Source organism: Streptopelia decaocto (genome assembly GCF_964273445.1).
Source record: "Streptopelia decaocto genome assembly, contig: HAP1_SCAFFOLD_117, whole genome shotgun sequence".
NCBI classification, from domain to species: domain Eukaryota; kingdom Metazoa; phylum Chordata; class Aves; order Columbiformes; family Columbidae; genus Streptopelia; species Streptopelia decaocto.
The window spans coordinates 93,958-121,905 of NW_028116876.1; the positions used below are offsets into that span (position 1 = coordinate 93,958).

General features: G+C 51.5%; 1 protein-coding gene and 1 long non-coding RNA gene across 5 annotated transcripts in view; both read left to right on the forward strand.

Moving 5' to 3' along the window:
* The window catches only part of LOC309452032, a 64,650-nt gene that overhangs the window by 20,792 nt on the left and 15,910 nt on the right, over positions 1-27,948 (forward strand). The window lies entirely within an intron of this gene.
* Positions 26,861-27,775, forward strand: LOC309452033 (olfactory receptor 14A16-like; the record flags this gene model as incomplete). Its single annotated transcript, XM_082076710.1, has 1 exon — positions 26,861-27,775. The coding sequence occupies one exon, from the start codon at positions 26,861-26,863 to the stop codon at positions 27,773-27,775; it is 915 nt and encodes a 304-aa protein (XP_081932836.1).

Genomic DNA, 27,948 nt, shown 5'->3' on the forward strand with positions numbered 1-27,948 from the left:
CTTGTAGAGTTAATTAGAGAGGTTTCAGGAGAGCAGATAAAGAGGACACTTTGAATGAGCACTTTGAAGATGTGATAGTAGAATTCTCCAATGGATACTGATGCAGAGTGTCTCCTGAGGAGGTGTGGACAGACAGGAAAAGCAGATTCAACTCCAGCAGATCCCCACCACAGATGACCTGTGTCCATCAGTGCCAGCCCCTCTCCTCAGACCAGAACAAGAGTCCTGCTCCAGCAACAGAGCAGCCTGACCCAAATGAGTGTCTGCAGAAAGAGGTTTCTCTTCCTGCTGGATTCCTCCCTGCAGGCACAGAAATGCTCCCTTGCTCTTCTCCAGGGACATCCCTTTCCCCAGGTGAGGGTGTCCAGCCTGGCCTGGCCGGCTGGTCCTGGTTCCCTCCCTGTGCTCCCCACAGCGCCCTGAGCTGGCGATGCTGCTCTGCAGAGCGAGGGGCTGTGGTGCCCTGGGGCCATGGGTGACTCTGCTCTGGCCACGCTGGTTGGGCTGGGAAACAGACCCAGCTGGATGAGGATCACTGCTGCTGAGCCCTTTCCATCTTCCCAGCTGGCTCAGGAGCCGAGGACAAGGCTGGGCAGGACCATGGGGTGTCTCTCATGGCACAAAAGGCAGAGGAGGGCTGAACCAAGATGGTGTCCTGAAACATTCTCCAGTCTGACATCTTTTGGCATCCTGGCTCCTCACAGCCTGTCCTGGCATTGAAGGGCCCTTGTTACCCTGTGCCCTCCTCAGGTTCACCTCTTCCTCTGGGACACCTTGCATGATCACTCCTTTCACCAGGACTGTTTTGTTTAACCCAGCAGGCAGCTGAACATCACACACAGCCCTTCTCTTACTCCCTCCAGCCCAGTGGGATGGGAGAGGGAATCAGGAAAGAAACAAACATCTTGGGTTAAAATGAAGACAGTTTAATGAGACAGAAAGGCAAAACAACAGCAACAACAGCAACAACAGCAACAACAGCAACAACAGCAACAACAGCAACAACAGCAACAACAGCAACAACAGCAACAACAGCAACAACAGCAACAACAGCAACAACAGCAACAACAGCAACAACAGCAACAACAGCAACAACAGCAACAACAGCAACAACAGCAACAACAGCAACAACAGCAACAACAGCAACAACAGCAACAACAGCAACAACAGCAACAACAGCAACAACAGCAACAACAGCAACAATAGCTACAACAGCTACAACAGCTACAACAGCTACAACAGCTACAACAAATATAATATAATAATGATAAGAAATAAAATAATTATAGTAATAGTAATTATAATAATAATAATGGCAGTAGTAATAGTAGCAATTGCAAAAATGGTAATAATAATAACAGGAGATATAAACCAAGTCACGCACAATGCAATTGCTCACAACCCATTGAGTGACACCCAGCCAGATCCCAAACAGCGGTCCCCCAGATAACTTTTCTCCAGTTTACATACCAAGCATGACATCATACGGTGTGGAACATCCCTTTGACCACTTGGGCCAGCTGTCCTGCCTGTGCCCCTCCCAGCTTCTTGTGCATCTCCAGCCTCCTTGCTGAAAAGTCCTTGCTTTGGTATAAACATGGTTTAGCAACAACCAAAATATCCCTGTGCTATCAACATTCTTCTCAGATTAAATCCAACACACTGCACTCTACCAGCTACTAGGAAGAAAATTAACTCTCTCCCAGCTGAAACCAGGACAGTGCCCCCCCCTTATTCTGTACCATCTGTGTTGTGCCCGGGTCCCACACTCTCCAATACATTCCAGTTAATCAACAGCACTTTTCCTATCTCTGGAAATACACACAGATCTCATTCCTCAGCCTATAGGCCACACCTCTAAAATGTCCAATGAGTTCATGTGGTCCATGGCTTTGGGCTCCAGGGGTCATAAGAGTCTTTCAGGACAGGAGAGATGGTCTTTGCTGCTGGACTGTTGTGTCCTGTGTCCAGAGCTCGTAGCTGGTGTATCTGTCACAGCCAGGGACAGTGTGTGAGTCTGGGTGGGCAGCGAGTGGCACCTCAGGGAGATCCTCTGACAGCGCCTGGCAGCTCCACTCCTCTCCAGGATGCATCTGCCACTGCTGGTGGGACAGCGCCAGGCAGATCAGTCACAGACGTGTCCCTGTCTTTCTGGATGTGTGCGACCAAGAAGGGAGCTCTTCATCCAGGCCTTGGAACCTGACAAATCCCCCTGGGACCCTGAGCTAAACCCCAACCCGAACCACTTCCACTGACACCACTGCCTAAGCACTAACTCTAACACTTATCCATCCCTTACCCTAACCCTAATCCTAACCCCTGCACTTAAAACTTACCCTACAACTATCATTCACCTAAAACTAACCTTAACATTAACCCAACCACCACCCTAGCCCTACCTCTTAGCCCAAAATCTAACCTAAACCAAAACCCCCATAATCCTAACACTAACCCTAACCCTAGCCTTACCCAAACTATTACCTGAAATATCACCCTAATGTTACCTCTAACCCTAACCCATAACCCTAGCCTAACCCTAAAACTAACCCTAACCCATCATACTAACACCAGCCTTAAACCAAACACTAAACCAAGCCCTAACCCTAAATCCTAACCTGCAACTCTTACGACCGACTCTAACCCTAAACTAACCCTAATTCAAACCCTAACCCATTAACCTAACCCTAAAGCTATCCCAACCCCCAACGCCTAAACCTAACCCCTTACACTAATCCTAACGACTTACACTAACACTACCCCCTAACCACTAACCAGAATTGCAACCCTTAATGCCAACCCCAACCTCCATCTCTAATATAAATCTAAAACCTAACTCTGACCATTCCACTATCACTATTGCCTAACACTAACCCTAACCCTAATGCTAACCCCATCCCTAACTCTAACCTAAAGCTAAAGCTAAAACGTAATCCTAACTCTAACCCAAAACATAAAACTAACCCCTAATGCTAACTCCAAGCCTACATTCTAACCCTCTTCTAAACCTAATCTAACTCTAATACTTACCCATAATCCTAACTCTAACCCTAACCCTAGTCCTACCCTTCAACCCTAATATTAAAACCTAACCCTAACTGCTTACACTAACATTATTCCCTAACTCCGAAACCTAATCCTTAGCCCTAAGACTAACTATATCCTAACACTAATCTAATCCTAACTGTAAACCTCATCCAAACCCCTAACCATAAGTGTAACTGTAAACACCATCATCTAACTCTAATCTAACCCTAACCCTAAATCTAATCTGAAACTTAACCCTAACTCAAACCCTAAATCCTAAAACTAAACCCTAACCTTAACCACTTCCACTGACACAACTCCCTGGCCCCTAAACCTAACCCTAACTGTAAATCTAAAACTAACCACTAACCCTAACTCTAACCTGAACACTAACCAAACCCTAAATGTAAATCCAAACTACACCCTAACCCCGAAACGTAACACTATTCCAACCCATACCCTAACCTTAATCCTAACCCCTACCACTAATTCTAACTGTGAATCTAAAACTGAGCCCTAACCCTGACTCTAACAGTAACCCTAAACTGTAACCCCAATACTAAACTCTAACCCTAACCTAACACTAACTCTATCACTAACCTAACCTTAATGGTAAGCCGTAACTAACCTAACCTAACCTAATGCTAATTCTAACCTGAAATCTACACCTAACCCCTAAATTCACCTCTAACCCAAACCTTAAAGCTAAACATAACCCTAATCTAATCCCAGCCCCATTCATATCCCTAGCCCATGAACCCAGCCACCAACCGTAAGCACTTAGATTAAAATTAACACTAACCCAACCCCAATATCTAACCCTAACCATTAACTCAACCTCTAAGCCTAACCCTAAAGCCTAACCTAAACCTATCTCTAATCTAATGCTAAATCCTAACCCATCATTCTAACTATAACCCTAAACCCCTATCCCAAAAATAACACTAACACTACCTCTAACCCTAAGCCAGTGTCCTAGCCCTAACCCTTCAATATAAATCTAAAACCTAAAACTGACCATTCAAATAACAAAACTCCCTAAGCCATAACCCTAACACTTATCCATCCCTTACCCTAACCATAATCCTAACCACTAAACCTAAAACTTACCCTACACCTATTATTCACCTAACCATAACATTCACCCAAACACCACCCTAACCCTACCTCTTGCACAAAATCTAACCTAAACCAAACCCCCTCAACCCGAAAACTAACCCTAGTATAACCCAAAACCTAAACCTAACCCTAAACCTAAGCCTATCCCTACCTCTAACCTTAACCACTTACACTAAAACTAACCCTAACTCTACCCTTACCCTAACTCGAACCATTGAAATCTTACCCTAATGCAACCTCTAACCCTAACCCATAACCATAGCCTAACCCTAAAACTAACCCTAACCCATCATACTAACACCAGCTTTAAACCAAACACTACACTAAACCAAGCCCTAACCCTAAATCCTAACCTGCAGCCTTTACGACTGACTCTAACCCTAAACTAACCCTAATTCAAACCCTTACCCATTAACCTAACACAAACCGAACACTTATGATAACTCTAATGCTGACCCCTAACGCTAACTATGACCTTAATGGTAAGCCTGAACCCTAATACTAACTCTAACCCTAACTTGGATCCTAGTCCTAACACTAAACCTAAACCCTAACCTTAACCTAACCATAACCCTATCACTAACCTAACTTTAACCATAACCCTTAAACCAACCTAACCCAACACTAACCCTAACATGAAATCTAACCCTAACCTGACCTCTAAACAGAATCCTAACCCTAACTCTAACCCTAACTCTAGCCTCACCCCTAAACCTAATCTCCTATGCTAATCTTAACCATTTACAATAACATTACTCCCTAGCCATGAACCTGAACCCCTATCTCCAACAGAATTCTAAAACCTAACCCTAACCACCTTTTCTAGCACTACTGCCTAACCCCTAAACTTTAAACTTATCTAACCCTTACCCTAATCTTAATTATAATTCCTACCCCTAACTCTAAGACCAACCGCTAACTCTTACCCCAAACTCCAACCCTTACACCTAAGCTACTCCTAACTATGTCCACTAATGCTACTCCCTCAACCCAAAGCCTAACCCTAAATTCTACCCAATTCTCTTCACCCTAATGGAACGCTAATGCAAACCCCTAACCCTAACTCTAACTCCAACTCTAAATCTAATGCTTAGCCTTCTTACTGTAATCACAAATCTAAGCCTCAACCTAAAACCAAACTCTACCCCTAACCCAAACCCAAAAGCCCTAACCTTAATTCTAACCCTAATCCTAATCAAACCCTGACCCTACCACTAACTCTAACCCTAACCCTGACTCTAAACATAACCCTAACCCTAGCCCTGGTTCCTAAAATTAATCCCTAACCTTAACCACTTCCACTGACACGATTCTAATCTAACCCTAAAAGGAAGTATAACTCTAAACCTAAGTCTTAACCACTTATCCTAGCCATAATCTTGTCCTTCAATCTAACCCTTATTCTTCTCCCTAATACCTAAGCCTATCATCAACCCCCTAAAGCTAACTCTAACCCTAACCCTGACTCTAAACATAACCCTAACCCTAGCCCTACCTCCTAAAACTAACCCCTAACCCTAACCACTTCCACTGACACTACTCTCGAACTCTAACACTAATCAAATCCTACCCCTAATACTTGAACACCTAACCCAAACCCCAATGCAAACACATACCCGAACCTCAAACCCTACCTCTCAGACTAATCCCTAGCTTCTAACTCTAGCACTAACCATAACTCTTAACCCTAAAGCCTAACTCTAACACATACCCCTAATCCTAAACCTCATCTAACCCAAACACAACCTCCTAACCCTAACCCTTACCGCTATACTCTAACCTCTTGCCCAAAGTTTAATCCCAACTCTAAGACTAACCCAAAACCTGACCCATAACCCTCACTTAAAACCTTAACCCCAAACACTAACCCTAACCATGCTCCCTAAGCCTATCCCAAACTCTAACCCTAACTCTAGCCCCTAACCCAAAACCTTATCTAACACTAACCCTCAACCTTATCTAAAACCTAACCCTTATCTAAATGCTAGACCTATACCTAATCCTAACCCTAACTCTCAATCTAACCCTAACTTAACCCTTAAATTAAGCCCTAATTTTTACCCTAACTCTAACCTTTACTGTAAATCCTAACCCTAAGACTAAACCTGAAACCTAATGCTAACTCTAGCCCTGACCAAAGCCCTAACACCAAACCCTAACAATAACCCTAATCTAACCCTAAGCCTAACTATAGCAATAACCCTAAATCCTAACTGCTTACTATAACCCTATCCTTAAATCTACTTCTAACTCTAACCACAAAAACAAACCCCTAACACTTATTCTAAACCTAACTCCTAAACCTTAACCCCAACTCTAGCTTGCAAGCCTCATTCTAAACCTCATACTTACTTTAACAATAACCCCTACACCTTAACACTAACCCAAATCCTATCCCTAAAACTAAAATTAATTCTTTTCCCTAAGGCTAAGTCTAATCCTACCTCTAACTAGAACTCGAAAACTAACGACTAACCCTAATCGCAAAGCCTAATCCTAACTATAACCCTAACACCTAAACCTACCTGTAATCTAAACCTAACCTGAAACCTTACCTAATGCTAACTCTAACTCTACACCCAAATCCCTAACCCTTATCTAAGCCTCACCATACACTTTATCTCAACCTAACACTAACCCTAATCCCTAACTGGTAAATCTAATCCTGACCCTGTGCTTTACCCAAAGCCCTATCCCTACATCTGACGAAACACTAGCCCCACCTCTGATGCTAATAAAAACCTACTCCTAACCTGTAGCACTAATTCTCAACCTAACATATCCTCTAACCCTAGCCCCTAACCCTAACACCAAAACCTAACCCTAAACACTAATCCTAACTCTAATCCTAACTAATACACGCTAGCCAAGAAACAATAACCAACAAATGATAACCCTCAGCAAAACTCTGATCCTGGTCCTAACCGCTAACCCCAGCTCTACCCCAAATTCCAACCCTTACTCTAACACTCTTAACCCTAACCACTATTCCAAGCACTACCAGACCCCTAATCCTAACCTCAAACCCAAAATCTAACCATTTCCCTTATCCACAAACCATACCACTAACTACAATGCCAATTCTTCATCCCTAACCCTACCCTAATCCTAACCACTAACACTAACTCTAAACCTAAACCATAAACCTACCTCTAACCAAAACCCAACCTGAACTCTGTCCCTACCCCTAACCCTAACTACTTACCATAATACTCTTCACTAACCCCTAACACTCATCTAACCCTAAGTCTAACCCTAGCACCTAACAGCAAACTGTAACTCTAATCCTAATCCTAACCCCTAAACCTAACTTTAACCCTATCACTAACTCAAACCCTAAACACTAAACCTAAACCCAAGCCCTCATTCTAACCCTTACCCACAATCTGTAACCCTAATGCTAAACCTAATTCTAACCCTGAGCAGCACTCTTAAGTCTCCTCCATCTCCTCTTTTCTTCCTCTTGAGGGGGCAGATGGGCCCTGTGTCCAGACAGGTCCTGGGGCCTGACACTTGCACCACGGGCCTGATCTTTCGGTGCTGACAGCTGGGTGCCTCCCTGCCACCGCTGGGACCCTTGCCTGCCACCTCCTTCCCTGCAGGGGACACTGAGCCCTCCTGTGAGATTCTTCTTCTTCTTCCCTGAGGGCTGGAGACTTGATCCTTGTCCTTCACAGCCAGAGCACAGGGGCTGCTGTCTGCTCCACAGTGCTGCTTACACTGACACTTTCTGGAGGAACCAGGGGTGACCTGGCTGGGCTCCTTCTCGCTGCTGCAGGGAGGAAGGTGGTGCGAAGGGTGGGCAGTGGAACAGCTGGTCATGGGGAGGCTGGGAGCCAAAGGGCTGAGCTGAGGATGAAGCTGAAGGTCGGCTTTTCATGATTTGGCCAATGGAGAGCACATGAGGACAGCCTGCAGAACAGGAAAAGAGGCTGACATGATCTGAAGGCCAGGTCAGGAGCAGGAGCCCCCCTCTTCCTCCACACTCCACAGTGCACAAGCACAGCACCCAACTGCTACCATCTTAGCCAATCCAAGAGAACAGGAGAGGTGGCTGCTGAAATCACTCCCCCGGGACACCTGCCATGTCAGACTGTTGCCTCATGGACTACTGGCCTTGCTGCCATGCAGGAGCCTGGGAGCGACTGGCACCACTTACCTCGACTTGCCAAAAGACCAAGGAGTTGGGGTGGGTGGTGTCCAACGGGTAGGTGTGGTTGGCAAATTGTGACTGAGGTGGTGTGCAATGGTCACTTCTGCTCGCCTTCCACAGGATGCTGCGCTGCAGTTATTGACATGAAAAAAAAAAACCAACAAACTTGGTGATCTAAAGAAAAGAGGATTCCATAAGGCAAGAGAAGAAAATAAGAAGGTGAGCCCAGAGAAAAAAGAAGGGTAAAGACACAGAAGGGGAGAGGAAAGTGTGGGGTGGTCAACAAATCAGAAGTGTTTTCTGTTAGAAGCAGAAACGAAAAAAGGAAGGAAGGAAATTTAAACAACAGAAACCCCAGCGCACTGTCCTGAGCCCTGGTTGCACAGCGGCGCCCAGAGGGCCGGTCCCAGCCCCTGCGTGGGGAGGAGGAGACTCTGCAGCCTCCAGCTGGGGAGTCACCTGCTCCCATCGCCCCAGGGGACAAGACACTCATAGAAGATTGGTGAGGCCACCCCGCTCCAGGGACTGGCACAGCCGCCCCTCTGTCCTGAGCAAGAAGACAGGAGGCGTTTCTCCAGCCTTAATCAGGGATGGGAACAACAGCGGGGACCTGGCCCTGTACCCCAAACCAGAGCAACTGCTGCAGCCCTGGGGCTGAGGGGCTCTCCCTGTCTGCCTCCAGCTTAGCAAGACACCCAGCATCCAGTCTACACTCTCCCCAACACAATCTCCAGCTCAGAAGACACAAGGCACCTGTCGAAGACTCCAGGCAGAAGCTCAGACTCACTTTTTGGGAGAAAGTACCAGCTTCATGGCTGGTGGTGGTGACATGGTGATGTTCAGCTCCAAGCAGCACTGGCCAACAGGGAGGATTTCAATTTTGCCAGTTTGGAGTCTTTGGGTGCAGCCATCTTGGTGCTGGAGGTAGTAGGGAGGTCCATGCCACAGCCTGATTCCTGAGAGGTGCAAAAGCTCCTGGTTCCACCCTGGGCCTTCTGGGACGCTTTGGGCAGATCCCCGCTGTGCCGTGCACTGGGCTGGCAGCACTGCTGCTGCAGGAGTCCCTCTCCAGGGTCTCAGCATTCTCCCCACTGCCCCTGGGCTCCTGGCTGGGGATGGGCTCCAGCAGCAGCTTGGGTGAGGTAGGTGGCTGCTTGCTCTCCCAGGAGCTCTGCCAGGACAGCTCTGCTTTGGCCCCACTTGTGCTGCTGGTGTTGCAGGAGCTCTGAACTGTTCTGGGCACAGGAGGCAGCTGCAGGAGGGCGAGCAGCTTTTTGGGCCTCCAGGCTGAATCACTGTGCCAAGGACACAGGGTGATACTGCAATCCCATCCTCTCCAAGCTCACACAGCAACTCTTAACTGAGCAGGATCCTTCCTGCAAGTCATCCTCCCTCACACCTGTCCATTGGGTGCAGTGCCTGCCTCCTTGCCAAGCTGCAGCCCACCTGCCCTCGCAGAGCAGGCAGAGGGGCAGCAGCTCCCTGCAGCTCTGGTCCAGAACAGCCTTCAGGACTCACCTGGCCTGTCACTGGTGAAGACATGGGTCTGTTGGTCACAGCTTTTTTCACCTGATCAGAGACGATGGCCCCAAGAGATAAAACAGATCATGAGCACAGGGCCACAGACTGCACCAAACCCCTGAGCCTGACCCCAGCCAGGCACTGGCCAGCATGCCATGAGGGACGGCTGTACTGTCCCCAGTCCCGTGGAGCCTCAATGGAGGAGTCGTGGCTCATGCTCAGGCAACAGGCTCTGCTCTGCCAGACAGAGGCAGCACAACAACAGAAGCTGCTTCCCTCTTGCCTGCACCCTGCCTGACACTGGCAGTTACGCAGCCTCGAGAGCAGTAACGGTGCAGCTGCAGGAACATCCCCTGTGAGAGCAGAGCTCCCTCCACCCACACCCTGCCCCACTACCTGATCTCCAGCACCAGGTCCAGGAAAGGGTCAGAGGTCTCCCAGATGCTCTTGCACACTGAGAACTTCACTGCAAAAGCAAGAGCAGTAAGCACACCCTGGCACAACACCTGCACCCAACACCACCCCAGCACAGCACAGGCAGCTGCCGTCTTCCCCCTCTCCAGCTTTGGGCTCTGGGATGTCGGCACCAGGATTCACAGTGTGCAATTCCACTGTGTGCTGGGACAGCAAGTGCTGGTACATAACTGCCAACATGGGCTACTCAGCTGGGGGCAAAGAGCTGGGGGCCCCCAGCCAACAGCTTTTTTCATCACTACAACACACACCACAACCCACAGGAACCACAAGACTGACCAGCTGCACCTCTGGGTAAGTTACACACACTCAGCAGTTTTCCCAAAAGGTTTTTACTGCAAGGCTCTCAGGGTAACCGCTGCCCTGAGAGTCACAGGCCCAGGACCTGGCAGCCAGCGCTCAACACAGAACCACAGGGATCCGCCAAAGATCTGGTGAACCAGCATGGTGGCCTGGGTCTGGTGATCCAACCTGGAGACAGCAGCACCAGAGCTCACACTGGCCCTCCGCAATGGCCACCCCTGTCACCCACCGCTGTGTCCTCAGGATCCAAACCCATCCCAGTGGCAGCTCCTCTCTCCCTTTCCATCAGGAGCATCTTGCCAACATTTATCCAGCACTTGCTGTGGCCACTGACCAGGCCTGGAGCTGTCAGGAGAAAGGACTCCCTGGAGCTCACCCAGCTCTAAACTCAGCCCCAACCTGCTGCTGGCTCGGCAGCCGGCACTGCGAGCAGTGCAGAGATGGAGCAGTTGGCAAAGAGCTTTGCAAGGCAGAGCCCTCTGGGGCACAGCACTGAGCCGGACCCACTTCCCCTCTGCGTGACCGAGCGTCAGCCAAGAAAGTAGAAAGCTAAATTTCAGAGGAACAGAAAATTAACATGTAAACGCTCATTTGGTCCAAGGTCGTACCTGTGGGATCGCCCTGAGGCTCACGGACAGACTCAAGTTCAAGAAGTCAAGTAGCCGCTGCCTACAGGGACGGCTGGAATCAAGGAGAAAGGAAAAGCGTTTCCATTTCACGTTGTGATCTACCTTGTCCTCAGTGACCTGCAGTGCCTGGACGGGGGTCAGGCAACAACATGGGGCCCAGACGCATGCTGAAATTTCCAAAGCTGCAGAGGGGCTGCAGACCCTTGGCTGGGACCTGGCAGCTTCCAAACTACTGTGACCAGGCCACATGCAACACCCCTCAAGAACCAGATGGACAAACATGGGGGCTCTCAGGGCCTTCTGACCAGGAAACCTCTCACACACACAAAACGAAAGCATGGAGCACCAGGGCAAAAAATGATCATCCATGTTTCTTCTAGCAAAGAGCCTGCTGGCTACTGCAAGACTCAACTATTGCAGGAAAATGTTAACAAATAATAAACCAAATATTAGCAAATGCAAAAGGCCAGTGACCAATGAAGACTGAACACTTACCCCTGGGATTGCCCCCAGGCTCAGGAACAGGATTACACCAAGAGGCTTGATCACCATGGACTGCAGGAACCAAACAGGGAGTCAAACATGGGTGAGGAGCTTCCATGGCATGTTGTGATCTCCTTCTTCCTCAGTCACCTGCAGTGATGGGAGGGGGTGAGATAATGACACAAGACACATACAAAGGTGTACGTTCCCACAGCTAGAAATGGAACATGGGTGACCTTTTTGCTGAGACCTAGCAGGTTTTCAGGCAAATAGTATTTATGACCTGTCTGTGTAACACCACCAAGGCACAAAAAGCTTTTGAAAAGCCTCTGAGATGATCTTGGGTACAATCACACATGAATAACCTATTAAAATATGAGAGTTTATTCCCTCAAGCAGACAGACAGTGACAACTTACCTCTGGGACAGCCCAAGGCTCATAACCAGGATCCAGCTGAGAAGCTCGATCACCTCTGCCAATGCCATGCCCTGGAGTCAAGCACAGATCAGAGAGGTTTCCAGGCTCACAGAGCAATACTCCTGCATTTCGAGTAAAAGAGGACATAAAGAAGAGAGAAAAAACAAAACAAAACACAGCACAACATATTTAGGACAACAATGCCCATATATTGCAGAGAAATAGCCCTATTTAGGGAGAAAACTGGAAAAATGACTAAATACTCCAAATATTTGGGGGCTAAATTGGCCAATACAGGCAAAAGATTCTGAGTATTTGGGCAAAAAGTGGCCAAAAGAGGCAAAAACCTCCACATTTGGGAGCAAAACTGCTGGCAAAGGTAAAAATATTCTGTATTTGGGAACACGGCACCTCCATTAGGGGAAAAAAAGGGCAAAAGCACCTGAGCATATCGGGTAAAAAGTGCCAGAAAAACCAAAGCACCACTAGATTTGGATCAAAACTGGCCAAAAAGGGGTATAACATCCCCAGATTTGGAGTGAAATTGGACCAGAAAGTCAAAGTATGCCCAGATTTGAGTAAAAAACAGCCAAAAGTGGCCCAAACACCCCCAGATTTGGGTATAAACTGGACTGCAAAGACAAAGAACTCCCAGATCTAGGCAGAAACGACCCCAAAGGGCACAAATGTGCCCAGATTTAGCTCAAAACTGGCCCAAAGGGCCAAAGCAATCCCAGCTTTGATTTGAAACAGGCCCAAAGGCTCAAAGCGTGCCCTGGGATGGGGCTGTGTGGCACGAGGCTGGGGGGCAGGGAGGGCCCCACAGGGACTCAGTGCTGGTTTCTGCCACTGTGCCACCACTCCCAGCCCCTGCTTGCCCAGAACTTGCCCCTGAAGCAGCCGCAGCCCCTCTCCCCTCCCTGCGGGGCGTCTGCCCCCTGCCCACACCCTGGTGCTGCCTGGCTCGCCCTGCCCGGCCCAGCCCAGCTGCTCTCCCGGCCCCGGCCCCAGCCCTGGCCCCACTGCTGCCCTGCTGAGCTGCTCGGGGCTGGTGCTGCCCCTGCCTGCCCACCTGCTCCCTGCGCTCGGCTGGAGCAGCCTGGGCGTCCCAGGCTGGCAGGGACACCAGGAGGAGGAGGAGGGTGAGGACCATGGCCCCACGCTCGCACCATGATGCTGCTGCTGCCAAGACACAGCACAGCACGTCACCGTGGGGCTGTGACCTCATAGTCACATTGGAATCACCACATCTACACACTACTGCATGGCCTTGTGCTACACGAGCATGGAAGGAACAGAAGTGGAGAAGGGTGCACCTCTTTGGGAGGCAGCGCTGCCTATGGGAGTGCACAGGCTCTCACTTCTTGCTTCCCAGAAATCAATCAATCAATCAATCAATCAATACCAAAAGCTCCATATTAAGAGTAAATTAAAAAAAAAAAAAAGCCAACTTCAAGGGTCTTTACTTGTAACTATTTTTGTCAGGCAGCTCTCTAGGAAGAAATGAGCTTTTCCTGCTAGTTTTGCCACAGCTTCAATGCCTTTAAAGCCACCACTTCTTACCTCTGCTGCTCCAACACAGCCTCACAGCCCAGCAAAATCATAGTGCAGGCAGAAACCTTCACCATACAAAGAGAGAGAGTCAGGAATACGTTACTCTCAAAAAACAGACACTGTCAACCACTCTTTATTTCGCTTACCAAATTCAGACAGTGTAAGAAAACAACAAGGAAGCGAGATTCTTATTTTATGGACCCCATTATATGGACCATTCAACATCAAGTCCAACCAGAGTCTGAACCTCCAAATAAGAAATATCATCTTAAAATTTCTAGGAAAATGAAGGGCTTTCAAGTGGCAAGACCATAAAATGTTCATAAAAGCACTGCTATGCAAGTCCACATCCCTGATCACAGACCACCTGCCCTGGTACATAAGGCAGTGATGTTCTCAGCTGATTCGCAGTCACTGACATCTGGAAAACAGCAAAAGTCTCAATTCTTTAGTGCCAAACATGTAGTTCAGAACTGAAACAGGCAAGAAAACCATCTACAGTCAGTCTGGTTTCATTCGAGGACATCAGGACAAGTTGAGTTCACATTCACCAGGAATCACAGCAGGTCCCACCCGTCCCTGCAGACCCCAACACCGCTCCTGTGCAGGATCCCGAGGAGCAGTAAGCACAGAACAAGAAACCTCCCTTCCAAAGAAGCCCCACAGCTGCTCTTCCAACAAGCTGCATAAGCAGCAGCTGAGAACAACCTCTGCTGTAGCTGCACCCAGCTCTGCTGTCTGCAGAAGGAGACCAGCTCCTAAATGATCCCCAGCCCTTCAGACACAGATCTTCCCCAGGGCAGGGATGAGGAAACACCAGAGTGCACAGACACCTGGTCATTCAGTTGAAGCTGCTGGGGAGAAGGACAGAGGACTAGAAAGAGACAAATGAGACAAGAGAGAAGACAGAGGAGCTGAGAGAGAAAGAAACACACAGGGACAAGGATGGAGAGATGGAGAGATCAAGGCAAAAAGGGACAAGGAGCCGTGATGAGACAGGGAGGAAGAAACAGCAGCGCTGAGGAGCAGGACAGAGGGATGGGGAGGGGGGAGGAGGAGAAGCAGGAAGGGGGTAGAGAAAGACAGGGAGGGGGATGTACAGATGGAGAGACAAAAAGAAAGACTGAGAAATAAAGCAAAGTTCGGATCAAAATGAAGAGACTGGAAAAGGGAAACATGCAGCAATGAGCTGGAGGAAGAGGAATAGAGGGCTGATGAGCAGGAAAGAGGAAGAGAAGACAAAGAAAAGGCAGAGCCAGCTGGACAGGGGTGATATAGTGAGAAAGGATGGGACTGGGAACAGGAAAGGAAGACAGAAAGAAAACCAGGACAGAAAGATATCAAGAAGGAAAAGGGGCAGTAATCTGGACAGAGATGGAGAAAGAAGAACAGGGAAAGGGAAGACAGGCAGAAAGACAGAAAGGGAGCAGGAGAGACAAACAACAATAAGGGTTGGGGGCAGGATAGAGATTGGGGAAAAAATCCTGGGGTGGGCAGCAAGATGGAGAGGGAGTGAAAAAGAAGAGGGGCAGGAATAAGCGCAGGGAGCAGGACAGAGGGATACAGTGAGAAATGATGGGGCACGGAGCAGGACAGAGCAACAGACAAGAATGACAACAAAGAGAAACCAGGGATGATGAGAACACAGAGGAATGGAGACGGAGAGGGAGATATGAGAAACCCTGCACAGAGATTCAGAAGGGTGGAGGAATAGGGGAGGAAGCAGCAGAGGGACAGAGAGAGAAGAGATGAAGAGGAAGAAGGGCACAGTAGGAAAGAGGAGGGAGCAGGGAGGGACTGGGACACAAAACAGGGTGAAATGTCCCCAAGGGCCCAGGACTCACCGCACTTCCTGCTCTCTGCACTGCCAGGCAAGCTGTGGAGTTCAGGCACTTCTGTCTGTCTGTCTTCTCCTCCCCTCCTATTCTGTAGCTCCAGTCGCTCGCCCATCCTGCACCTAAGAGAACACATCGGTGTTCTACAGCTCTTACACCACGAGGCTTCCCGGATACACACCACACACACACACTCTACAGCCGTACAGTAATTTTCCTCACTGACACAGACCCTGCGGGGCACGTTTGTGATCTGCTCTGCTGAGGCTGCTCACAGGGACTCTTCCTCACCCAGAGGGGCAGCTGTCTCTGTGCAGCTGGAGCAGCAGCTGTGGGGATCCCCTGCACTTCACCCTCCAGCTGCTTCCCCTTCTCCTGCTCTCTCCAGCTCCAGCCCCAGCAGCTCCTCTCCACCAAGTGCCCCCTGCCCCCTCCCCCGCCCAGGAGAACAAGCCCAGAGCAGCCCACGCACACCTGAGCCAGAGGCAGCAACAACAGCCCCAGGGCCCCAGAGGGAGGAAAAAGGGCCCCAGGGCTGGGCCGGGGCTGCTCAGCCTTGGGGCAGCTCCACGGCCGCCATGGCAAAACTCACCCTGGCCGCCCGCACAGCAACCACCTGGGCTGTGCCACCATTGGTCGGGAGGGCTGTCAGTCTCCTCCCTTGAGCTGATCCTGCAGCTGATTGGCTGCCTGGGCTGTGACTCTCCCCTGGTTTGGGGCCCACCCTGCCCTGAGGCGATGCTTTCTCTGATTGGCTGCCTGAGGGGTCACTCCCTCCATAGTGTCTGCCTTCCCTGAGGCACTGTTTCCTCTGATTGGCTGTCTGGGATTTCCCACTTGCTCTCCCCACCAAATGATTGGTCAGACTGTTTGTCAATCATCCATGTGCCGCACTCCCACCAGGTGTGATTGTTGCGCCAGCACAGCCTGCCCCTGATCACTGCCCAGTTTGTCCCACTGTCACCAACTGTCCTGCAGGTCTCAAAGCTTGATTGGCTGCTTACATTTCAATCACATGACTTGCCCTGCCTCCTCAAATGTGATTGGCTGCATTTCATCCACTGACTGTCCACAGACTTCCGGGCGGTTGTTGCCGGGCAGCGAGCTCCACCTGAAAATGAGGCTGTGGGCCCTGAGCAAAGGCCATGGGTGATGAAAGACACGTGGGGACCCTAAACATGAGGATTTGGCCCCAGGAAGGAGGCTCTGGGCACTCAGAAGGACAGGCAGATGCTACAGATGGTGCTTTAGACCCTGACCACGAGGGCACCCTCTTGGTTCCCACCCGAGCTGGGTTTGGTGCCCGTGACCCCACGTTCCAGTGTCTGCTGTGCTGTCTGACCACATGGGCCTCTTGTCCTGCCAAACTTCTGCTGCAAATCCTGCTGTAGGAAACAATCGCCTCGCCAAGAGAAGAGCCCGGGCAGGATCTCTCAGCAAAGTGTATTTTATAAACCATTTGGCAAGACCAGGTGTTCTACCCAAAGACAGGCACCGGGAATAGGACAAAACCCCCCGCTTACATATCCACCGATCCAGCTGCACATCCCTCCCCTGCTCCCCGTCGGCTGGTTCTGCAGGGTTACAGACTACCCACTGCTTGCCTCAGTCTACCTGTCTCATTCATCTAACTCTAACAACCCTCTAACCTTACTGATTTATTCAAAATATGGATTCCTGGCTCTTTGGTTACCCTTCCCCCTAGATTAACTTTTAAAATACAGTAATCAGTTTGGATTCTGGGATTATTTCAAATGGACTTTGTTTTACGTTACGGATTCGTAGGCTGATGTCTCTGAGTCCTTCCCCTGCTGGGGTCAGGTGCCAGATCAGTTCCAAAAACAACATTCCCCCTTCCAATGGCTCCTTACAACTCCACATTGAAACAGAAGAGACGGCAAGATGGGCACACACAACACACAGCTCCCAAAACCCACCACAGAGACTTCTCAGAATGGGGATTTCTCCAATTGCCTCAAAACCCACAGAGAAGCAAACATCCCATAAATGAGACACACGAGGCCAACAAGAGTTTGTTTTTAACCGTGTCTTTGGCTTTTCTGCCCTCTGGTGCCCAGTGAGTGTTTCTGAGCAGCGATCCCAGCCGTAGCACGCAGGTTCAGCTCTTCCTCCAGGGCCTGTGGGCAGGCGGGCCGGCCGGCAGAGCTGCCCGTGGCTCTGGAAGGGCTCTATGAGCTCTTCCTGCCACAGGCAGCACTGGCTGCTGGTGCACTTGGGGCAGCTTGGTCCCTGCTGGGGCAGCTTTGCTGCTTCCTGGACTCTTCCTCCTCCTCTTCCTCCTCTCCAGCATCACAGGCGTCAGATGCTGTGTCCTCCCTCATCCAGGCTGCAATCTGTCCCCGTCACCACCAACCGCTTTCCTCATCTGCATCTCCAGGGCACTGAAGCCTTCCTGCTCGTCCTCCTCCTCTGTGCTGAGGGGTCACAGTCCGTGATCTCCACAAATTGCCTGTGGAGATCATAGCGGCGCCGCGGGGATCTGCTCCGCTCCCTCTGCCTCAGCTGGGTCTGCCCCCGAGCAGCTGTGGGTGCAGAACGACACTGGGAGCTGCCGCTGGAGGGCCCTGGAGCTGCATCATGCCTTAGGGCTCGGTCACACCGTGGAGGACTTGTTCTCCAGCTCCTCGTCCTCCTTGCTGAGCGATGCTGGTCTGTGATCTCCAGAACCCGGCTGCGGAGATCATAGTCCCGCCGCGGGGATCTGCTCCGATCTCTCCGCCTTGGCCGGGTTTGCCCCTGAGCAGCTCTGGTGGCAGGAAGAGACTGGGAGCTGCTGGTGGAGGACACTGGAGGTGCTGGTGCAGGCTGGGCGCTGCCATCGGAGGGTCTTGGAGCTGCCTCGTCCCTGTGAGTGGGATCACAGCTCAGGGGACTGGTTCTCCCCCTCCTCCTGTCTGAGTGTTCGTAGTCCCCGGTCTCCACAACCCAGCTGCGGAGATCCTTGCCCCAGTGCGGGGATCTGCTCCTGGGCCTCTCCCTGGCACCGTTCTCCTGGCAGTGGGCAGAAGGGCTGAATCCCTGCTCCTCTTTGCTGCTGTCCTCTCGTGCAGAGTGGAGCACACGCTCACAGGGGTGACAGCGCAGTGGGCACGCAGCTTTCCTTCTGAACACCAGCCTGAGAAAGCCGTGGAAGAAGTGACGCAAGCAGGAGCCCACGGAGGAGCTGCTGTTGATCCTGGCTGGCCAGACGGGGCACGGCCAGCCTGCAGCTGCCTCCTGCGCTCTTGCCCGGCTTTGCTGGCTGGTGATGGTTGGTGCGGATGAGCTGCTGTCCTCTGGAGAGTCCTCCATGCCCCCCACCATGTCCTGCAAAGAGAGCTGTGAGAAGCTCCTGCCCTTTCCTCCTGACCGGACCCACCAGTGGAGAACCCCCAGAAGCTGTGAGGGGACAGCTAAGGGCCTCTCAAAGGCTCCTGGAGGCTGCAGAGAGGCCAGGGAGGACAAATGGGATGGATCCAGGTGGATGCTGGGCGTGGGAGCCGTGCTGCAACTGTGCAGAAAGCTGCCGCGTGGGAGGGAAAAGAGAGCGCTGCCAAGATTCCCAAAAGAAACCCGCTGTCCATCTGGTGCCCTGACCACCTCCTCACAGCCGCCTTAGTCCTATGGGGCAGATGCTGTGTTCCCACAGAACGCACCTGCTTGCTGCCGGCCGCCCACTGACTGAGGAGGGAACGGGCTTCTGGTGGTGCTGGTGAGGAAGAAGCCCTTTGTCCAACTTCCAAATCAGAGCACCTGGGGAAAAAAAGAGGGATCTTTGTTGAGGGCTGTTCTTGCAGCCTCCTCTGAGTTCCGGCATTTTCTTGGAACAGTTTGTATGACAGGAAGAAGATGCAACTAAGACCACAAATGGGAAATGTGGTTGGGCTGAACAATGCAGGTGGTAATTGTCTGCTATGACAGAAACGCTCAGGAGGATGAGAAGAAAAATAGCAAAGCCAGGAAAAGGAAATGTGTTCTGAACACAGTTTAAACTTGTGATTACCTGATGTAAAACAGTAAATAGGCTTGCTGCCTGAGGACTGTGTCACTGTTGCAAAGATTCACAGTCTCATCATTCATGTGGTACCACAGTCCATCACTGGCCTGCAAAGAAAAGCGTCGATATCTGGAGATGAATGGCACGGCTTCTCCACAAAACACAGGCCAAAAACTGCCAAACCAGAAGTGTTCAAAACATATGCATTCCAGCCCCTGAGGAAACCTTCTCCCCTCAAATCCTTGGCTGTCAGTAACACGGCCAGGAAAGTCAGTTTTCCCCAGGATACATTTTTCCTTTGTTCAGAAGGAAGTCGCTTTTCACCTTTATGTAGCAGAAGTAGTGTCCTGCACGGCAGCTGTCACCTTCATGCACCAGGACCGCGTATAATGAGTAGAGGAGCGGTTCTCCGGCTGCCTGAGACATGTACGGGCGAAGATCGAGGTACTGGGGATACTCCACAACCTACGGAGAGACCAGGAGGGCTCAGCAATGACCCTGGAACACTTCAGGACACAGCAATATGTCATGAGTTGGGTGGCAGGAAACTCATCTGGACCAAAGCAGCTCTGTGGGAGCAGAGGACACATTTGTCTTCCCACAGGAACTGTCCCCAGAAGGGAACATGAAAATCTCAACATGAGCAGCTTGCGACAGAGCGTCCAGCTTTGGGAAACCCGCTCCAGGAAGAGCACGTTGCACTCCAGTTGTGCACACACCTTGCTGATCTTGTCGCCGGTGAAGGCTTCAAACCTCTTCAGACACACCGTGAGAACCTTGGGCGCGCCATGGACTGTGAACCTCTTGGAGGCGGCAGTCGTCTTGTCACACCTTGAAAGCCAGGACAGAGCCAAGGGCTGAAACACACCATTTTTTCCCCCAAAGGCCAGACAGCCTTTCCTGTCTCACACATCCCTGTGCTCTTTTAAGGCTATTCAGTACCATAATGCCATGTTTAAAAACCTGTGTCTCATTACTGTGCCTTAATCCAATGTGAAAAGCTGACTTCTGCTCAATGACACCTTCGCACAGGATCCAGTATGAATACATCATCAATAATAGCCTTACTTGCTACATTTAAAGCAGTTTTCACCATCCAGGTGCTCAGGTTTCACAAAGTCTTCCAGAGCTGCGGTGACAGATGTGGCTGCCTGGAGGAGTGAGAAGGGAGAGCCCTGAGCTCTGGGAAATTCCCACACCCAAACAGTTACGAGGAGTTTACGCAAAAAAAACAGCTTGATGACACTGAGGACACCCACTGTGAACCCGCAAGCAGTGCCCAGGAGGCAGAAAGAGGGTGTGATGCTGAACATCTCCCTCATTTCTCAGGGATTCCTAGGGTTCTCCACCTCTTTGTGGCACTGCACAGTTCAGCTACGATGGTATGGGTGTCACCAGTGATGGAAACAACACCCCCACGAGCCTGGGAGCCAGACAGGTGTTGAGGGAGGGCAAGGGAAGAAGGAGGAGGGTACGTCACAGTGCAGAGAGGGGCACGTGTGCCTGTCCAGCTGAAACCAGCACCATGACCCCTGCCATGGCCTCTGCAGAACACAGTCCATTCCACCTCCTGCCCACCACCAACCTCTCTTGTCAGATACAGTCTTAAGCCAACTGTGTGGAATCTGGAAAGCTACAGGGGCCTTGGGACATCTTGAAGCACAATTACAAACTCTCTTACTTTGATATCCAGAGGAACATCCAGGAAGGCCTCGTAGGAATCGGACACCGCTTGGCAGCTCCAGCATGTGACTGGAAGGCAGATGGAAATGCTCAGCAACAGGGGAAGTCGACTGACTGTGCCGGGTTACCCTCTTCACACCCACTGCACCAATCACACCATCGGCTGTTGTTGCAGGCAGACAGGAGGGCACAGACAATTCCAAGGAGAGCAATAGCTGTGGAAAAGTACCTCTGGATCTCAGAAAGCCCCCAAAGATCTGATGGACGATGGTAGTGGCTTGAGAGGAGATGTCCAAGCTGCAAACCAACGGGAAGGTGGAGTTGTCTCCTCCCAGAGTCTGGCTTTGTCTGAAAGCCCTGGGCATAGTTCTCCTTGAGGGGAGGACATCAAGGACTCCAAAGGGCTTGGGAACAAAGGGCTTGGGCAATTTGCTTGCTTACTCTCTGTTTCCTCTCAGACAAGCTCTCTGCATGGCATCCACGATGCAGCGTAAGAACTCGTGGGCATCCTCCTGCCTGCCATGCTCGAAATTTTCTCCTATTTCTAAGAAAGAAGAAGTTACTAGTTCTCTCCTACAAGAATGGCATCAATCATGTCACAGCACCTGCACGGACTCACGTGTGAGAACATCGACGACAGCCCAAGGCTCGATGGCACTGGCTGAGGAATGCAGGACCTGTTGAACGTGCTCTTCCATCCTGCACATCACGCAGAAGATTTTCCGGCGACCTGGAGAGGGAGGGAGGAATGGGAGAGGGAAGCTCCTGAGGTTTGCAAAATATCCACAGCGATGGGAAACCTAATGGAGGTCTTGCAGTTTAAGAATTCTCCATTCCTCCCAAGGTGCCCAAGTCCCAACAAGCCCGGGACATTTTAATGCACAGAAAACTTTCTTCAGAGGGATGCTGAACTGACGGAAGCTTTCTGTGCAATAAGCAAAGGAGTTTAACTTGCAGGAACAGGGACCAAGAGCCTGGGATAGAAAGAGGTGCCTTTCTGAAGATGAACACATCCAGATACAACAAGCTGCTTCTAGGCTTGAGTGTTCCGAGAACACCAACTCAGGGAGCTGACAAAGGAGGGCCACTTTTCTCCTAGATCGGCTTCCAGATTCTGGAAGCCCTTGGGCCCTGCTCAACAGATGTACAAGGAATGTTGCCAAAAGTACTCACAGGCCCGGCTGTGCTCCCCAGAGAGCAGGTAGTTGGCCAGAGGCGGGGTGTAGGTCAGGCACTGCAGGACAGAGTTGAGCCAGCACGTGTTGCCCAGGTTGTGCAGTCCTGCTCCAGCTCTCTGGCTGTGCTGCCAGGCCATGCAAATCTTCTCTGGGGGAAAGAGGATCCTCTGCGGCGGAGCCATTCCCTCAGCAACAACTGCCAAGAAACCACATTGGAAGAGAGATGAGTCCATGTTCTTGCACAGAAGCAGATTTAAAAGTTGAGTTCTGTACAGGAGCACCCAGGAAAACAAGCTCTAAGCTCCCACACAGAAAAACTGGGGGAAGCCTAACACTGCTCTTGAAAGTTCCTGGTCAAGGAGCAGTTTTGGAAAACAGCATGTTCCCCTGCTCACTTTGCCAAAAGTGCAACAACTCTACACTCTGACTTCTGTGCCCTGAGCAACCTTCCTTTCCCTCTGGAGTCTTGACCTGGATCATCCCCCGGCACAGTCTCCCCGTGCATGTCAGGGCTGGAGGGTGCCCGGCAGACGGGCTGCGATGCTGGAGCCAGGCAGGACGGGGAAAGCCCCCAGTGCAGCGGGTGAGGAACTCACTTCAGACGGGCAGGAAAGGTCCACGTCCCACAGCACGGCTGCCTCCTGCCTGCCCAGCTGCCTCTCGCTGCCCGTGCCCTGCAGCAGGAGCTGGGTCCCCTCTGCCAGCACAGGCTGTGCTGGGGCCGGCTCCCAGCTTGGAGCAGCCCTGGGCTTCAGGCAGCATCATGGCCAACACCTGTGGAACCCCCCTGCCAGCGTGCAGGGAAACGTGGTCCTGGTGTTGAGCAGGGAGCGCTCGCTGGCCCCCGCCCTGCCCAGACAATCAGGGCCCCTCACTCACCCATCTCCAGGTCCTGGGCCATGCACAGCTCCTGGGGCTCTGCTGGAGAGCTGCTCTCCTGGGGAGCCCTGTCCTCCTCCAGGGCCACCACGGGGCAGGTGAGGTGTTTGTCTGCCATCTCGTGGGTTTGGGGAAAGAGGTATGGGTGAGGAATTGGGAAGACTTGGTGAAACACCACGAGTCTGCCAAGGGCAGCCGGGAAAGACGTGGGCTGCACTTGGGGAGTCCTCAGCACAAGTCTGCCGGGGGCAGAGGGGAGTCTGCCAGGGGCAGCTGAAGTGAGGGTATGGTTGGACTCGATGATCTTAAAGGTTCGCTTCCAACCAAAAGGATTCTCTAAATCTCAAACTCAATGAAAGACGTGGGCTACGCTCGGGGGCTCTCGCCAGCTCCGTGCTCGCACCCTGTCTCGTCACCGTCCTGCCGGACAGTGTGGGCTGGGGCTGCAGCTGCGCTGAGCACAGGCAGGGCAGTGGGTGTCACCATGTGAGGTCACAAAGGGCCCCACTGTGACCCTGCGCCTGGGGAGCGAGGGGCAGCATGTCCCGTTGGGAGGAACAGGCCAGTTCAGCCCTGGGCACGTGGGTGCTCTCAGGTGTCTCCAGGTCCCCCTTTGCCCTCATGTCCCCTTGGGACTGCCCTGTTGCCCTGTGGTATGTTCCAGAGCCCCGTGTTCACCTGGCTGGCTGATCTGAACAGCAGTGAAGCTGCTCCTTTAGTGGGTTTGTAGAGATTTCTAGGGAATTCCAAGGGAGGGCAGCAGAGGGGATGGGCTTTGTGTGCTGTCTTACCGCTTACAGAAGCTCTCAGTGGGTGAGGATAAACTGACCATATAACCAAGTGACAAACTGTTGGAGCGGGCAGAGCACAAAAGGAGGAATCCAGGTGGTGGGGGGTGAAAAAGGTGGAAAGGCTGAGGTACTAAATGCCTTCTTCACCTCAGTCTTTAACAGTCAGAACAGTTGTGCTCCAGGTACCCAGCCCCTGTAAGCAGAAGACAGACATGAGGAGCAGAGTGAAGCCCCAATGATCCAAGGGGAAATGGTTGGCAACCTGCTACACCACTTGGAAACCCACAAGTCTGTGGGGCCAGATGGGATACACCCGAGGGTTCTGAGGGAACTGGCGGAGGGGATCACTGAGCCACTTTCCATTATTTACCTGCAGGAGGACAAGAGACACAGAATATCGCTGCTTTCCCTTATTAAATTCATCAGTGGCCACACAGTGACATTGTTTCTCGTTTAACTGTTCCTGCAGTAGTAACAGCTCATTATGGGGCCCTTGAATTGCCTTACAGGTCTGGGCTGAGTTTTGATCTGGACTGTTGCTGTGCTTGGCGGCTGCTGTCCTTGCAGACCAGATGAACTCACTTCTGCCACCCTGCCTGGCAGTTCATTCCATCCGCGTCACAGCTCTGTCTGCAGCACTGACAGCTCCAGCTCCCCCAGTCAGGTCCCTGGCTGAGGACATTTCCTCACATCTGGGCTGAACCACCCCAGCTGTGGCACCAGCCCAGCTCTGACCTGCCACAAGGAAACCTGGTACCAAGTGTCCAAGAGCCCATGTGTGCAAAGGCTTTGCTGCAGAGCACAGACATGACATGGCCAAAGATTGATGAATGTCTCTCTAGACCCAGGAGTATAAAACCAGGATAAAATGCATGAACTCATTCAACTGAAGATATTCCTCCTTCAGCTTGGAGGAATTAGATCCTTTGCTGTAATCTTCCTGGTGTCCTGTCTAATGATGGGACAAGAAAAGTTGATTCTCATAGTAATTCATTGTTTAATACAAAGACGACAATGATGTGTCTCTGAAGAGGAGAGAGAATCAACATCACTGATTAATTGAGGTTGTTTGAAAGGATGTGCTCCTAGAGCCCCAGGGACACCTGGAGGAGTCCAGAGGGGACAGAGAAAGGGATATCATGGGCTGCTCCTGTGCTGCTGAGCTGGGCTGGGCTCCTGGGACACAGGGAGCTCATGGCAGCGGCAGCGCTGCAGAGAGACAGCTCTGCCCAGGAGCAGCTCCTCTGCAAAGCGCAGCAGGGCTGAGGGCTCTGCCTGCAGCACCGAGGGCACAGGAGCCAGGCATAGAGAGGGGAAAGGCAATGTGGGGGGTTGGTTGCTGAGGGCTCACTGAGAGACAAATCTTCACAGTTCTAACACGGTAAGTCTCTGGCTGTAGGACAATGCAGCTGCATTTCTTGGGGGATCTCCTAAAGATGATACATCCCACAATTTACAGGGTCTGTCAGGTCTCTCTCACAGTTTTTCTCATGTAGAGGACAAGAACATGGTCCAGACCAGCGCTTCGCTGCTGCACTGTCAGAGGAACAGGGCAAGATGGCAGCTTCTGCTGAGGGCGATTGCAGGGGGAGCACCTAGGGGTGCCCAGGGCTGTCCTGCAGAGCAGGGTCCCTGCACCCCAGGGCTGTGCCGGGCAGGGACTCTGCCGCCTGCCAGGGTCAGCGCTCAGCCTGCCCGGGAGATCCCACGGCAGCAGCTGTGGGGGGAAGGAGCGACCCCCGGCAGGGCAGGCAGGGAGCTTGTGGGGTTGAAGGGGGCTGTGTGGGTCAGGGCTGCTCAGAGCTCCAGATCCCCCCACACACATGGCAGAGGGTCCTTCTGACCAACGACATCGAGACAGCAACAGCTGCAAGGGAAGGAGTCTGTGCTTTCAGTTTTCCACTCTTGCTTGTCTGGGTGTGCAGTGGAGATGGGGATTTATTTCTCTCATTGGAGCAGACACTGAGACCCCAGGTCTCGTTAGGACTTGTCTGAGCTGCTCCTGAGCCCCTGCACACACAGAGCTGCCCCTTGGCAGTGCCAGGAGGTGTGAGCAGGACAGAGCTGAGCACACAGCGGGTGGGACGGGGTCTGTGACACTGACAGGGAGCAGACCCAGGGACAGAGACACAGCTGCAGGCAGCACAGACATGGGCAGGGAGAAGGAGGTGGACCAGAAATGCTGGGGAGGGGATTCAGGACCCCCCTGCAATCCCCTGCAGTGCAGACACATTTCCCAGTGCAACCCCTGGTCTCCTCTCCTCCCCAGCAGACCCTCTGCCCCAAAGCCATGGGGTCCAGGTCACAAGTCTCCACCTCAGCAGCTGGACCTCCAGGTGAAGGGGTCCTGGAACGTGGTACACAAAAAAGGTGCTAAAAGTACTTGCTCTACAGTGTCATTATGTGAGTGGCAGCAGCACAGCTGGGTCAGGAGAAGGTTCCACAGCATGCCCGTTTGCCTTTCTGTCCTTGCTATATTTTCTGGTAGCACTGCAGTGTCCTTCCCTGTTTCTCTACCTGTCCCTAGTGCTCTTGCTCTCTGGGGTTGGGGTGGGAGTGTGGGTTAGTTTTTGTTCTGACACCAGCTCAGAGGGTCTTGCCCCAGAGCTGTGTTCATGGAAACTAAATGCCCAAACTCCATTTTAAACTGTGATGAACTCTTTTCTTCAGTTGGTAGAAACAGAATGAGCGGAAACATCCCTCCATCAGGGAGGGGGTTTTCCATGAGAAACAGCATGTTTATTTTCCTCAGAGAAGTCTCCCCTGATATGCCACTGTCTTTTCCTCCTTGCACAGGTCCTCATGCCCACAGGCAGCAAATGCCCAACATCAGCTCCATCACCCAGTTCCTCCTCCTGCCGTTCACAGACACATGGGAGCTGCAGCTCTTGCACTTCTGGCTCTTCCTGGGCATCTACCTGGCTGCCCTCCTGGGCAATGGCCTCATCATCACCACCATAGCCTGGGACCAGCACCTGCACACCCCCATGTACTTCTTCCTGCTCAACCTCGCCCTCCTCGACCTGGGCTGCATCTCCACCACTGTCCCCAGATCTATGGCCAATTCCCTCTGGGACACTAGGACCATCTCCTTTTTGGGATGTGTTGCCCAAGTCTTTCTGTTTGTCTTTTTTTTTTCAGGAGAGTATTGTCTTCTCACCATCATGTCCTACGACCGCTACGTTGCCATCTGCAAACCCCTGCACTACAGGACCCTCCTGGGCAGCAGAGCTTGTGTCCACATGGCAGCAGCTGCCTGGGCCACTGGGTTTCTCTATTCTCTGCTGCACACGGCCAATACATTTTCACTGCCCCTGTGCAAGGGCAATGCCCTGGGCCAGTTCTTCTGTGAAATCCCCCAGATCCTCAAGCTCTCCTGCTCACACTCCTATCTCAGGGAACTTGGGCTTATTGTGGTTAGTGTCTGTTTAGGATTTGGGTGTTTTGTGTTCATTGTGGTGTCCTATGTGCAGATCTTGAGGGCCGTGCTGAGGATCCCCTCTGAGCAGGGACGGCACAAAGCCTTTTCCACCTGCCTCCCTCACCTGGCCGTGGTCTCCCTGTTCCTCAGCACTGCCATGTTTGCCAACCTGAAGCCCTCCTCCATCTCCTCCCCATGGCTGGACCTGGTGGTGTCTGTTCTGTACTCGGTGGTTCCTCCAGCAGTGAACCCCCTCATCTACAGCATGAGGAACCAGCAGCTCAAGGATGCTCTGTGGAAACTCATATCCTAGTGTTTTCTGAAGCAATAAACTGCCCATCTTCTTCTATATAGGAGTTTTAATGTAGCTAATTACAAGCCCAGCCTGTCAACTGGATTTTCTGGTGTTTTTGGTGGTTTTCTAATTGTGATAATGTTGTCATCCCCTTTCTAATTCACTGTTGGCTTTTCTTTTATAACTGTTGG